Source organism: Loxodonta africana, chromosome X (assembly GCF_030014295.1).
Source record: "Loxodonta africana isolate mLoxAfr1 chromosome X, mLoxAfr1.hap2, whole genome shotgun sequence".
NCBI lineage: Eukaryota > Metazoa > Chordata > Mammalia > Proboscidea > Elephantidae > Loxodonta > Loxodonta africana.
Genome location: NC_087369.1, coordinates 33939123 through 33953751, shown reverse-complemented (window position 1 = coordinate 33953751; position 14629 = coordinate 33939123). Strand labels below are relative to the sequence as shown.

Here is a 14629-nt window from a genome sequence, read left to right as displayed (position 1 = left end):
CAGTCTCTAGGTGACTCCTAAACTCTAGTGTGCTAGTTTCCCCAGTCTTCCTGCATGGGGGTCTCTATTTTGGCTCCTGAATCTTGGATTAAAAACTTGAGCAGTTTTTAATCAAAGAATGGGTGCCTGTCCCAGGAGTGATGTGAGATGAGGAAGCTGCAGCACAAGGCAGGAGGCCCAGGACAGGTGGTCTGTGCTGTCAGAGAAAAAAAAAATCTCAGCTATCCCTTCTTTTCATCAGCCACATGTAGAGCGTCATGTGATTTGTGTTCTAATAGATATATTTTCTCCAGGCAGGGGCTCCCCAGGATGATTTTGTGAGCCCCTCATCTTCTCAGGTCATCTGGCGTTGCATGTATAGATGTCGCCAGATATTATCCTTCTTTTCCTTATTACTGTTGTTCTTGTTAGGTGCTGTCCAGTCGGTTTCTACTCACAGTGACCCCTGTGACAGAGCAGAACTGCCCCACGGGCTGTAATCTGTATGAGGGCAGATCACCAGGTCCTTGTCCTGTGGAGCCACTGGATGGCTTTGAACTGCCAGCCTTTTGGTTAGCAGCTGAGTGCTTAACCACTGCTCCACCGGGGCTTTCTCCTTATCGTTACCTCTCATTTACTCTTACAACTCCAGCTGTGTAGTCCAACCCAGTGCTTTGGGCACAAAGGTATTGTTTTTCTTGCCTGAGATACATTTTGGAGCAGTGAAAAGAAAAGTGAATTTAAAGACAACAAGTTGGTCTTTGTCTTGGGCGAGTGGAACAGTGTGGGCTCCAGACAAATTCCAACCAGCGGTCTAGTCCAGCCTGGTCGTGTACTAGAGGTGTGGACTCACCCACATTACCAGTCTCTCAGAGCCCCAGGTTCTTCGTCTGTGAAGTGAGTTTGGTAAGCCCTGTCTTCTAGGGCTGGTTTATTCTGTGAAATGCATGTAAAGCACCTGGCAAAGTACCTGGCTAATATTGGGTCTTTAAATAATTCCAGGTATTAGTATGATTATTTTGACACCACACAGTACCACCCTCCTCTCTGAGAATATTTTGTTTTGTTTTCTCCAGGAAATGTCGGAGAATATGCAGTGCTCTAGGACAAAACAAACAAACAAACAAAACCCAATATAACTGCTTAGAAAGAAAAACTAATTTATATTTTATATTAAGTCCTTGCTGTTGAGTTGTTTTTGGATCAGTGTGACTCCATATGTTAGTAGAATTGCACACATAGGGTTTTCTTGGTGGGGGTCTTTACAGAAACGTATTTCCTGGCCTTTTCTTTTGAGGTGCCGCTGGGTGGGTTCACACTTCCAACCTTCAGGTTATTAGTCAAGGACAAACCTTTTTGTCACCCGTTAGGTAGTGTCTAACTTATCTAGTGCTGCTCTAAGAGAAATGGCACTAGTGGGTGGCTTTAACACACAAACTTATTTCCTCACACTCTAGGAGGCTAGAAGTCTGATTCCAGGGCACCTGCTCTAGGGGAAAGCTTTCTCTCTCTTTGTTCAACTTCTGTTTCTTGGCTCCTTGGAGATCTCCTGTGGCGTGGTACCAATCTTCCCCTATCTGTGCTTACTTGCTTCACTGCTTGATCAATCCGCTCTTTTGTATCTCCACAGAGATTGACATAATAAACCCCCAACAAAAAAAAGTAAAAGCCCCGCAAAAACACTAAACCACAGCCAGAGGTTTGATTCCAACCCTATAGAACGAAGCAGAACTGCCTGAAAGGATTTCCAAAGCTGTAATCTTTATGGAGGAAGAGGGCCACATCTCTTTGCAGTGGAGCCACGGGTGGATTGACTTCAGACAGGCACTACACTAATAGTGTTCCTTTAACCTAACAAAGAAAAGCAATTCCCAAATGGTATTATAACCACAGGAATAGGATTAGGAATTACAACAACTATTTGGGGTGGGGGTGTAAGAGGACAATTCAATCCATATTAGGCAGTATGGTATTTAATTTGGTTGTGGAGCAGACTGCCTCAGTTTAATGCAAGACAAAACTCCTAGAATTATTGTGAAGGACCAACAGCTCACCCACCCAGCTGTACTTCCATCTAAGTCACACCAATTTTTATTCACATCACCACTGCCAAAAGTCTTGTCTTCACTTGGAGTTTGCCAAATGACACTGAAGGTAACCTAATTCTAAAGTCCTTTGAATGGCATGGGCTCTGGCTCCCCCAGCTCAATGCAAAAGGTTTCTAACAGTGGCTTCCTGACACAAAGGAGTAGCTCCCTATTTGTCAGGAACTCCATGTACACACTGTGCATATCACACCCAGTCATTGCATGTGTTCAAGTGCACTGGGATAAGAGCACAGGGCATCTTCCAGCCCTGACCCAGGAGGGAATTCCTCTAGGGTTTGTCCACAATCCCAGAGTAACTGGGAAGAGCTGGTTTCCATTCCAACCTCAGCCTCTTCAGGCTGATACGCATCATGGGAGTGCCTGGCCTTGCCCACCACCCTCTCCACGACAGCCTCATCTGGACTCCTCCCACCTCACCCCACCCACTTTACCCACCCCCTACCCTTGTCCATTTCATGCAGCCTAACTTGAAATTCCATTCCACAGGACTACCACCCCCACCTCCACCATGAGAGATCAAAGTTTCTCAGGGCCCCAAGGTGACCTCCCTCAGGGCATTTATACCAGAGGGAACCCTGAAGTGCTCACTCCTTTGTACTAGTCCTTAGATCTTAGAGAGTATCTGAACCTCCTCCGTATTTCATAGCTGCCCTTAGACTTTAGAATCTATGCACAGGGGCTCAGGTGTCTTTGCCTTAAGGTCCCCAGTACTAGCGTGAAGCCTTCCAAAGAGCAGACGCTCAATTACTCTCCTGAGAACACAAGACCAGTGAACGAGACCTGGAAATCATCACGATTTATTTTCTCCCATATCCATCAATAAGCTAAACAAATCCAGGCACATGTATATTTTACTTTATAAGGGAATCCAAGAGTTGACGGACTTTTATATATTTCCATCTCTATCCTGTGATCCCAAGTACTCCTTGCAGACTCTCTTACATTTCCAAGGATATCTCTATCCTGATGCCATGTTAACTGGTTCTAGATCACAAAAAAAGATTCAAGGATTTTCAATTTGTTTTACAAAATACAAAGACTCTCACTCCTAAATCTGAAAAACAGCAAGAAATGCCTGAGGGTAAAATTAGATTCTGAATCTAAGTAAACCTTCCATTAAAAGAAACATTTGAAAAAATACAAAAGGTGAGCTAAATCTACAAGTCACTCAAGTATAATAGGAACACAAGAAGACATTAATATGTTCCCTCCAGCTCCGCCTTGCCTCCACTCCTTAGAAGGTTAACAGCCATTTTCAACAACAACGTAAATAATCTGCATCAGACTTCAATAGGGATGGAACAACCTGCTGGACTTGCCCTGTCACTAGCCCTGGCATTAGGACCACCCCCAGCCTATTCTCTGCCTGTGGCTATTTCTCATCTCCCCACCTTTCCTCATACAAGGCTTGGAAGGCACTGGAAAACTTACTCTTGCCCTTAGCCAAAAACTCCAGGACTTTTTTTTTTTTTTTAACTTTTATTGAGCTTCAAGTGAACGTTTACAAATCAAGTCAGTCTGTCACATATAAGTTAATATACATCTTACTCCTTACTCCCACTTGCTCTCCCCCTAATGAGTCGGCCCTTCCAGTCTCTCCTTTCGTGAAAACTTTGGCAGCCTCCAACTCTCTCTATCCTCCCATCCCCCCTCCAGACAGGAGATGCCAACGCAGTCTCAAATGTCCACCTGATATAATTAGGTCACTCTTCATCAGCATCTCTCTCCCACCCACTGTCCAGTCCCTTTCATGTCTGATGAAGTGTCTTCGGGTATGGTTCCCGTCCTGTGCCAACAGAAGGTTTGGGGACCATGACCGCCGGGATTCCTCTAGTCACATCCAGACCATTAAGTATGGTCTTTTTATGAGATTTTGGGGTCTGCATCCCACTTATCTCCTGCTCCCTCAGGGGTTCTCTATTGTGCTCCCTGTGAGGGCAGTCATCGATTGTGGCCGGGCACCAACTAGTTCTTCTGGTCTCAGGATAATGTAGGTCTCTGGTTCATGTGGCCCTTTCTGTCTCTTGGGCTCTTGGTTGTCGTGTGACCTTGGTGTTCTTCATTCTCCTTTGATCCAGGTGGGTTGAGACCAATTGATGCATCTTAGATGGCCACTTGTTAGCTTTTAAGACCCCAGACGCCACATTTCAAAGTGGGATGCAGAATGTTTTCATAATAGAATTATTTTGCCAATTGACTTAGAAGTCCCCTTAAACCATGATTCCCAAACCCCCGCCCTTGCTCCGCTGACCTTTCAAGTATTCAGTTTATCCCGGAAACTTCTTTGCTTTTGGTCCAGTCCAGTCTGGTTGAGCTGACCTTCCATGTATTGAGTGTTGTCCTTCCCTTCACCTAAAGCAGTTCTTTTCAGCTAATTAGTAAAAAAAAAACCCTCTCCCTCCCTCCCTCCCTCCCTCCCTCCCTCCCTCCCTCCCCCCCTCGTAACCACACAAGTATGTGTTCTTCTCAGTTTATACTATTTCTCAAGATCTTATAATAGTGGTCTTATACAATATTTGTCCTTTTGCCTCTGACTGATTTCGCTGAGCATAATGCCTTCCAGGTTCCTCCGTGTTATGAAATGTTTGACAGATTCGTCACTGTTCTTTATCGATGCGTAGTATTCCATTGTGTGGATATACCACAATTTATTTACCCATTCATCCATTGATGGACACCTTGGTTGTTTCCAGCTTTTTGCTATTGTAAACAGAGCTGCAATAAACATGGGTGTGCATATATCTGTTTGTGTGAAGGCTCTTATTTCTCTAGGGTATATTCCGAGGAGTGGGATTTCTGGGTTGTATGGTAGTTCTATTTCTAACTGTTTAAGATAATGCCAGATAGATCTCCAAAGTGGTTGTACCATTTTACATTCCCACCAGCAGTGTATGAGAGTTCCAATCTCTCCACAGCCTCTCCAACATTTATTATTTTGTGTTTTTTGGATTAATGCCAGCCTTGTTGGAGTGAGATGGAATCTCATCATAGTTTTAATCTGCATTTCTCTAATGGCTAATGATCGAGAGCATTTTCTCATGTATCTGTTGGCTGCCTGAATACCTTCTTTAGTGAAGTGTGTGTTCATATCCTTTGCCCACTTCTTGATTGGGTTGTTTGTCTTTTTGTGGTTGAGTTTTGACAGAATCATGTAGATTTTAGAGATCAGGCGCTGGTCGGAGATGTCATAGCTGAAAATTCTTTCCCAGTCTGTAGGTGGTCTTTTTACTCTTTTGGTGAAGTCTTTAGATGAGCATAGGTGTTTGATTTTTAGGAGCTCCCAGTTATTGGGTTTCTCTTCGTCATTTTTGGTAATGTTTTGTATTCTGTTTATGCCTTGTATTAGGGCTCCTAGGGTTGTCCCTATAAAAACTCCAGGACTTTTGTCTTGCTGGATTCCGCTTGGGCTCTGGGACCCTATAGGAATTCGTAGCATGGAGGATCACTGTTGGGTACCTGCCAGTACTCCAGGTACTCTTCCTGCACCAAATCTTTGGTGATGAGCTTCCTGGGATCTCCAAACATGAAGTGCCTCTTCCCATTGTAAATCCCCAGCACACTCAGGAATTCCCACACCTCCTCCTCGGTGGCCCGGTTCCCGTTGCTTTAGATCATGCCCAGGAGAGGCATCAGGAGCCCATTCTTGGGAAACTCCCTGTCACCAATAAAATTCTCTTCCTTGGTGTTCTCAAATTTGCTGACAATTGTATAAGATTGACCTTTGGAATGGACTTCCTTCCCGTCAAGCCCAAAGACCACCTCCATGTGCTCAGAGGCTCTTCTCAGGATGTCAGGGAAGTGCTTCTTGTACCTTTTGTTGATGATCTTCATCATTTCTGCCTTTGTAATGGGCTCTTTCATTTTATACTTGTACAGCCAGAACCGTAACAACATGCTTGCCCTCCTGGTTACAGGGTCTCTTTGAGACCTCTCCGTGGGAGCCGGGGCCTTAGAAGAACTTGGCCTTCCCTCATCTTGGCCCTGGGCCCCTCCGGCAGCTCTTGTGTCCAAAGCGCCTGAAGCAGCAGTGGTGGTGGGCGGGACACTCTGAGGCCCCTGGGGAATGCCAGCAGCAGGGGAGCTCGGGGGAGACCCCCCAAAAGGAGGAGAGGAAGAGGAAGAGAACCCTTCCTCCTCTGCTGCAGTGGCCTGAGCACCCTGTACACTGTGGGTGTCATCTCGGGCCTGGCGACATTTCTTACGGGCACGGAGCTTACTCTTCTGACCACGAGGCATGACGACCTCTGGTCAAGGATAGCAGGGAGGAGTGTAAGGAGGGCAGGTGATGTGGGCCCACTGGAGGAGGGAGGCTGAGAGGCTGTGCGTCCCTGCAGCAGAGAGATGCCTCCTTGGCTTTCACAAACACCGCCTTTGCAGGATTCTTGGAGGGTACTGCTCTAGGACCCCACAAGACTCCTGTTGTCCGGGTCAGGATCCTGTAAATTATAGGAAGGATTAGGATGTAGATTGCCAGCCCTCCTTGGGGCTTACTGGGGTGACAGAAGGGGCTGGCACTAAGGACTCTCTGTACTGGGTTAGTTGGGGGTCTTCTCAGTTCATAACTGCTGGCAAGGCAGAGGCACTCCCCTCTGCTACTCTGAATGTGACACCTCAAATTCCTCTGGGATCCACGAGGAAGAACTGAAGGAGTAGCTCAGCCACCACTCCTGGCAGGGGGTCTCAGTGATGACAGTACAGTGGGGCCCATTCTGTGTGGGGTTCCTTGGAGCCCTCAGTCCTCCACCAGGGTCCTTATCTTGGGTACCCACTTTGACCAGATCCCTCACCTCCCTGAGATGCCCTGGAAGAATTTACTGTAACACACTAAGTCAGCATGCCAGGTCCCCAGGTTTGAAAGCAGGGGTGGGGCATTATGGTTCCCCCTTATTTCTGGGTGAAGTCAGCTTGTCATAACTTGGTCTCCTCACCTTGATTCCTCTTAGGGACCAAGTCTCCTGCCTCTGCTGAGGAGGCCTACCCATTAGCCCAAGGACTTCATGGCATTGAGACGACCCACCCTCAGGAGAAAACAAGCGGGCACCTCAGTGAGATATCTCCGACCTTGGCTTCCCAGGTCCAATAGTAGAAGGGGGATGTTGTACAGCCTCCTCTCTTCTTGTTTGGTGGGGGGTTAATTCCATTTTTCCTCTTGAAGGATATTTACCTTGACTTCCACCAGGTTCTGGGATTCCTCTCTCTGCTGAATTGGGGCTTAATCTTAGGACCTCATTTCCCTGAGACCCTCCAGGAGGGAGTCAAGGGTCACTTGAGCTTGTCAGATTTGTCCTGGGCTCCCAGAGCTCACGGCATAAGCAGGGTTCAGTGTAGCCCTCCCCATTTTGGGTCGATTGGTCCCTAGTACCTCAGTCATGTCTTCCCCTTGCCTCTGTACCATTTTGTGACCCCACCCTCTGCTGACCTGAGGCCACACCTCTCAGACCAAAGACCAAACCTTCCTGAGACCTCAAAGTTGGAAGTCAGAGTCACCCATATCCTTTGTAGGCTGTTTTGGGAATCCTGGGGCTGGCCAGGGCAGTGGGGTCACCTGCCCCCAGGGTTCTCAATTTGGTGACCCCTTCAATCCTCACTCAGGCTTCTGACCTTGCTTCCAGGTAGGACCTGGTATTTCTCCCTCTACTAACTTAAGTCCGCCCGAAAGCAAGGCTAGGATTGATGGCTCAGACTAAGGCCCTCACCTCCCTAGAGGGAAGTCGGGGTGCTGCACATCTGGCTACCCCTGCCTGGGGGCTCCCAGAGCTGAGAGCAAGGTTGGGCTGTGGGCGGGCCCTCTTTTAAGGGGAAGCCTCCTCATTAGCGCTAAGGGTCCCTGCCTTGCGTGCAGTTAGGGTCTGGGTCTCCTCTCTGGAACTCAGGTGCTTTCTTGGACCAAGGCCCACCCATCCAGAGACTTTACAGGCCGAAATCAGTCCAGTGGCCTTTAGGCTGGTGGTAGGGGCGGGACTTTGTGGGATCTCCTTTGTTCTGGGTTCGGTGTTCCCTTAGTCCACATTCAGGGACCTCACATGCACTCCTGACCAGTCCTGAGAATCCACCCTACTCCGATGATGAAAGTCTCAACCCCTTCAGACCAGCGGCCTCACCTTCCCGGCACTTCCTAGATAGAAGTCAGAGCCCGTTGATCACATCTGGCCAAGGCTATAGGGGGGCCTCTGAGGTCCAAGACCATTGGTGGGGTCTCCGAGGGCCAACAGCAGGGGCAGCGCTCTTAGGACCCCGCTTTTCTGGGGTTAATTGGTCACCACCGCCCACATTCAGGGTCCTCACCTTGACTCCTGATCAGTCCTGAGAACCCACCCTCCTCTGCTGAGGAGAGCTCACAGTCCCCCAAACCAGAAGCTGCACCTTCCCAGCACTTCCTAGATGGAAGCCAGGACAGGTCATGTCCGTACAAGGCTGTAGGGAGGGCCTCCAAGTTTCAAGACATTTATGGTGGGGCACGGGGGGCCTGAGGGCTGAGAGCAAGGACAGGATCCTTGGGACCCCAGTGTTCTAGAGTGAGTGGTCCCTTAGTGCTCACACAGGGTCCTCACCTTGATATCTATCAGAGCTTGGTTGTCCCGCGTATGAAGTCGTGACTCACAGGCTCAGAACAAGATTCTCACCACGCTGAGACCTAGATGGTCAGGTCAGATTGAGCCACACCATACACTTGCTTGGGGGCTCACACGATTCCAGGCTGTTTAACTCTGCCTGGCAGATCCTTTTTTGGCAGGAGATTGCCCCATATACACTCAGGGTCCACACCTAACTCCAGTTAGGGACAAGACTCCTCCCTCTGTAGAACTGGTGCTGCCCCTTTAGACCGGACCCTTCTTCCCTGAGACCGCTCAGGAAGATGCGATGGGCACCTCTGGCAGAGAGCTCTCCCAGAGGCTTCCGAGGACTAAGAACAGAGGCAATGCTCTCTTCTGCTCCTTTTGTTGATGGGGTTCCCACTCATAACACTCAGGGTGGTCACCTTGCCTCCTTTGAGGGTCTGAGTCTCCTCCCTCTATGAACCTGGCATATGCCCACAAGACCTGATACTCTCCAGGCAGAATTGAGGGGACTTCTCATCCTGACAACTCTGCCCTGGGACTCCCAGGGCCAACAGCAGGAAGGATTTTTTGTGGCCTCCTCTGTCTGGGGTGGGTGGTTCCCTCCTTCCTCATTCACAGTCTTTATCTTGAACCTGACCAGTCCTGAAATCCACTCCCTAATGAATCTGAGGATGCTCCCCTCAAATCAAGGTCTTCACTGACCTGGGACCTGTGATTTGGAAGTCAGGATGAGTCATATCCAGCCAGGACTGTTCAAGATCTCTCAGGGCCAAGTGCAAGGCAGGATGCCAGGGGAAGTCACTGTTCTCGAGGAGCCACCCATCATCTTCATTCAGGGTCATCACGTAGATATCTATCACAGGCTGAGTGTCCTCGCCTTACTGACTTGGAGCGTGTCCTTAGGCCAACCTCTCGGGTCCCTGAGAAACCTGAAGAATAAATGACGGTACTGCCTGGGGCTCTCTAGGTCTGAGAGCAAGCCCTGCAATTCCTTGTGTGATCCCTAAATTCTGGTGTGTGTTTCTTCTGTGTTTTCATTCACTGGGGTTCTCTTCTTGATTCCTCTTTGATGAAAGGCTTCCTGAGAAATGCAACATCCTTGCAAACTTGAGCAAATTTGCTATGGAAATCTGGCAGAGATTGGTTCCCTGCCCAAGAGCGAGGAGTGGCATGAGGTGGGGAAGCTGCAGCCAATGACAAGAACCCCAACGTAGGTGGTGGGCTGTCAGAAAACCAGGCTGATCTCATCCTTCTCTCCTTCAGCCACGCACAGAGACTCATGTAATGTTGGTTCTGATAGATCTACCTTCTACAGGCAGGGGCTCTCCAGGATGATTTTATGAGCCCCAAATCTTTTCAGGTTATCTGGCCTTGTATATGTCAGTGATTGTATTGTCATTGAATGTTATCTTTTCCTTTTCCTTGTTCATAAGTCTCACTTATTTTAGTATTCACATACCTCTGGCTATACAGTCCAACTCAATGCCCTGGGCACAGCATTATTCATTTTCTTACCTGAGAAACATTTTGTAGTAGAGAGAAGAATAGTGAATTAAGAGACACACGGTAAGCCCCTGGCTGGGAGGAGTGGTCAGTGTGGGCTCTAGACGGATTCAGACCAGGGGTCTAATGTAGCTCGCTCATGTACTAGACTTGCAAGCTCGAACACATTACCAAACACCTTGAGCTCCAGGTTCTTCTTCTGTGAAGTTGGATTGATAAGCCCTGTCTTCTAGGGCTGGTGCATTGTGCGCAAGGCATGAGAAGCACGTGGCAAGCTGACTGGCAAATATTGGGTCTTTAAAGAATGGCAGTTATTACTATGATTATTTTGACACCACAAAGTACCGCCCACCCATCTGAGAATTTTTGTTTTGTTTTCTTCAGGGTTTGTAAGATTATGCAGTGCTCTAGGACAAAGAAAACCAAATGAGAAGAAATACTACTTAGAAAGAAAAACTAATATTTTACAATAACTTCTTAACATCGAGTCAATTCCAACTAAATGCAACCCCATGTAGAACTGCCCTATAGGGTTTCCTTGGCTATAAATTTTAAAGACACAGATTGCCAGGTCTTTCTTCTGCGGTGCCACTGGATGGGTCTGCACTGCCAACATTTATGTTAGTAGTCAAGGTCAAAGCATTTCATCACTCATTAGGGAGTGTCATAGTTATCTAGTGCTGTTATAACAGATATACCACAAGGGGAAGGCTTTAACAAATAGAAATTTATTTTCTCACAGTTTAAAAAAAAAAGGGAGCCTAGAAATCTGAATTCAGGTGCTGGCTCTAGGGGAAAGCTTTAACTCTTTGTTTGCTGAGGGGGAAGGTCCTTGTCTTTCTTCAGCTTCCGTTTCTTCTCTCCTTGGAGATCTCACGTGCCCTGGCAACTATCATTCCCCACTTGTGATTACTTGCTTGCCAAATCACCTCCTTTATATCTCAGATGAGACTGGACTAAAGATACCGCCCTGCAAAAAAAAAAAAAAAAATCACTGCTGTCCACAAGATTCTGACTCACAGGGATGCAACAGGACAGAGCAGAACTGCCCCATAGGGTTTCCAAGGGTGTAAATCTTACAGAAGCTGACTGCCACATCTTTCTCCCCTGGAGAATGTGTCGGTTGACTCAAGACACACCTTACAACCCCCTCTCTTTAACATAACACATATTCCCAAATGGCATCATAACCATGGTTATTGGGTCATTATTTACACCACCTGTTTTGGGGGGACGTGGTGGTTAAATTCAATCCATAGCAGGGAGTAAATTTTTTAATGTGCATGTGGGTAGACTGTCCCAGTTTAATGAACACAAAGCTCTTAGAAGTGCTGTCAAGGACAATTTCCCCTCCCAACTATCCTTCCACCTATGTCACCCCAGTTCTCATCACCATGGCCAAAAGTCCAGTTTTCACTTGGTGTTTTCTAAGTGACACTGAAGGCAACCTCATTCTACCATCCTTTCAATGGCATGGCCTCTGGCTCCCCCAGCCAAAGGCAAAAAGCTACTAACACTGGCTTCCTCACATGGAGTATCTCCCTATTTCTCAGAAACTCTGGAAATGATGTGCATGACACACACAGTCAGCACTTGTGTTCAAGAGCACTGGGACAAGAACACAGGACACCTTCCAGTCTTGCTCCGGGGGGGATTTCTCTCTCGTTTACCGTCAATCCCAGAGGCAGTGTGAAGAGCTGGTTGCCACTCCAGGCGAAGTCATTCCACACTGAGACACATGATGGGAATGTCTGACCCTGCACACTCCTCCCGCAACCCCATCTGGACTCGCCCCTGCCCCCAGCCTCACCCCTACCTGCTCTTCTCGCCCCCTACCCTTCCCTCCCCTATGTTTCCTAACTTAAAATTCCCCCAGTGCACACTGAGAGATCAAAGTATCCCAAGGCCCCAAAATGCCCTCCCTCAGGGCATTTGCACTAGAGGGAGTCCTGAAGTGTTCACTGTGTTTCTACTAGTCCTGAGGTCTTGGAGAGTACTCCCACCTCTTTCTTATTTCATAGCTGTTGTCAAGACTCTAAAATCTATACTCGGGCTTCAACACCTTTGCTTAAAGGGCCCCAGTACTAGCAGGAAGCCTTCCAAAGGGCAGACGCTCAATTACTCTTTGGGGAAAATAAGAGGCAGGGAACAAGAGGTCAAATCATCACAATTTATTTTCCCCCACATTCTTAAAGAAGCTAAACAAATCCAAGCACATGAATGTTCTACTTTTACCAAATGGGATAAGGGAAAGCAAGAATTGACCAACTTTTATGGTTTTCCACCTCTACCTTGTCATCCCAACTAACTCTTTTGGATATCTTTAATATTTCCAAGAACATCCCAATTCCGATACCACATTAACTAGTTCTGGATTTATAAGAAAAGATTCAGAGATTTTCAATTTGTTTTACACAATACAAAACTCTTACCCCCAAATCTGGAATACAACAATAAATGCATGAGGGTGAATTTAGATTCTGAATCCTAAAACCTAAAAGAACAACATTTGAAAAGTACAAAAAATGAGCTAAATCTTCAGGTCACTCAAGTGTAACGGGAATAAAAGAAGACATACATGTGCTCCCTCCAGCCCCATGTTGCCTCTGCTACTTAGAAGGTTAACAGCCATTTTCAACAACAAAGTGAAGACTCTGCATCAGACTTCACTAGGGATGGGAGGACTGGCTGGACTTGCCCTGACACTAGCCCTGGCCCATTCTCTGCTTGCGGCTGTCTCCCTCATCTCTCCAAGTTTATTTATACAGGGCTTGGAAGGCACTGGAGTTGGTATCTTTGACCTTGGCCAGAAACTCCAGGACTTTTGTCTTGCTGGCTTCAGCTTGGGCTCTGGGACCCCACAGGAATTCGTAGCATGGAGGATCACTGTTGGGCACCTGCCGGTACTCCAGGTACTCTGCCTGCACCAAATCTTTGGTGATGAGCTTCCGGGGCTCCCCAAAGATGAAGTGCGTCTTCCCATCGTACATCCCAACCATATTCAGGAATTCCCACATCTTTTCCTCGGTGGCCCGGTTGCCATTCATGGAGATCATGGCCAGGAGAGGCATCAGAAGCCCGGTCTTGGGAAACCCCCTGCCGCCACTCAGATTCTCTTCCTCGGTGATCTCCAGCTTGCTGACAAGGGCATAGGATTGACCTTTGGAGTCAGCTTCCTTCACGTCAAGGCCAAAGGCCAGCTCTATGTACTCAGAGGTTCTCCTCAGGATCTCAGGGAAGTGCTCTTTGTACCTTTGGTTGATGATCTTCATCATTTTTCCCTTCGTAATGCGCTCTTGCATTTTATACTTTGACAGCAGAAACTGTGATAACATGATCACCCTCCTGGTTAGAGGGTCCCTTTGTGACCTCTCATTCGGGGCTCGGGCCGAAGAGGAACTTGGACCTCCCTCACCTTGGCCCTCGGCCCCTCTAGGAGCTCTTCGGCCCGAAACACCTGCAGCAGCAGTGGTGGTGGCTGGGGCTTTCTGAGACCCCTGGGGAGTGCGAGCAGCAGGGGAGCTCTGGGGAGGCCCCCTAAAAGGAGGAGAGGAAGAGGAGGGGGACCCTTCCTCCTCTGCTGCAGTGGCCTGAGCACCCTTGACACTGTGGGTGTCACCTTGGGCCTGGCGACGTTTCTCGCGGGCGCGGAGCTTACTCTTATGACCACGAGGCATGATGACTCTGCTCAAGGACAGCAGGCAGGAGTGTAAGGAGGGCAGGTGATGCGAGCCCACAGGAGGAGGAAGGCTGAGAGGAGATGTGCCCTGTAGCAGAGAGATGCCTCCTTGGCTTTCACAACCGATGCCTCTGCAGGATTCTTGAGGACACTGCTATAGAACCGCACAAGGCTCTGACTGTCCTGGTCAGGATGCTGTAGAGGAAATTAGAGGAAGGATTAGGTTGTAGATTGCCAGCCCTGCTTGGAGCTTACTGGGGTGACAGCAGGGGCAGACACTAGGGACTCTATACTGGGTTACTGGGGATTCTTCTAATTTCACTCGTAGGGCCATCCTATTAACTGCTGGCAGGGCCAGAACACCTCCCCTCTACTACTCTGACCGTAAAACCTCAACTCCCTCTGGGACCCACACGCAAAAACTGAAGGATCAGCTCAGCCACCACTCCTGGCAGGGTTTCTCAGTGATGACAGCACACTGGGGCCTGTTCTGTTTTGGGTTCCTTGGAGGCCTCAGTCTTCCACCCGGGTCCTCACCATGGCTGCCCCCTTTTACCAGGTCCCTCATCTCCCCGAAACACTCTGGAAGTTAGTGCAACTCGCTAAGTAACCACACCCAGGTCCTCCAGGTCTGAACGCAGTTTTGGGGCTCTGTGTTTCCCCCTTTCTTCTGGGAGGAGTCACCTCATCAGAACTCAGTATCCTCACCTTGACTCCTAATAGAGACCATGTACCCTGTCTCTGCAGAACATCCCTTTGGTACCCGATATCATCGAGTCGATTCCGACTCATACCGACCC

General features: G+C 48.3%; 2 protein-coding genes across 2 annotated transcripts; both read right to left on the bottom strand.

The window, feature by feature from the left end:
* Positions 1–5504: 5504 nt before the first annotated feature.
* On the bottom strand, positions 5505–6323 carry LOC100673131 (melanoma-associated antigen B4-like). The gene is made up of 2 exons (XM_010599753.1): positions 5899–6323; positions 5505–5691 (listed from the first exon to the last, which is right to left on the bottom strand). Exons 1-2 carry the CDS (start codon positions 6321–6323, stop codon positions 5505–5507), a joined length of 612 nt encoding a protein of 203 aa, XP_010598055.1.
* Positions 6324–12670: 6347 nt separating this feature from the next.
* LOC135228929 (melanoma-associated antigen B17-like) lies at positions 12671–13827 on the bottom strand. The gene is made up of 3 exons (XM_064278416.1): positions 13770–13827; positions 13566–13687; positions 12671–13473 (listed from the first exon to the last, which is right to left on the bottom strand). Exons 1-3 carry the CDS (start codon positions 13825–13827, stop codon positions 12907–12909), a joined length of 747 nt encoding a protein of 248 aa, XP_064134486.1. The 3' UTR covers positions 12671–12906.
* Between the last annotated feature and the right edge of the window lie 802 nt (positions 13828–14629).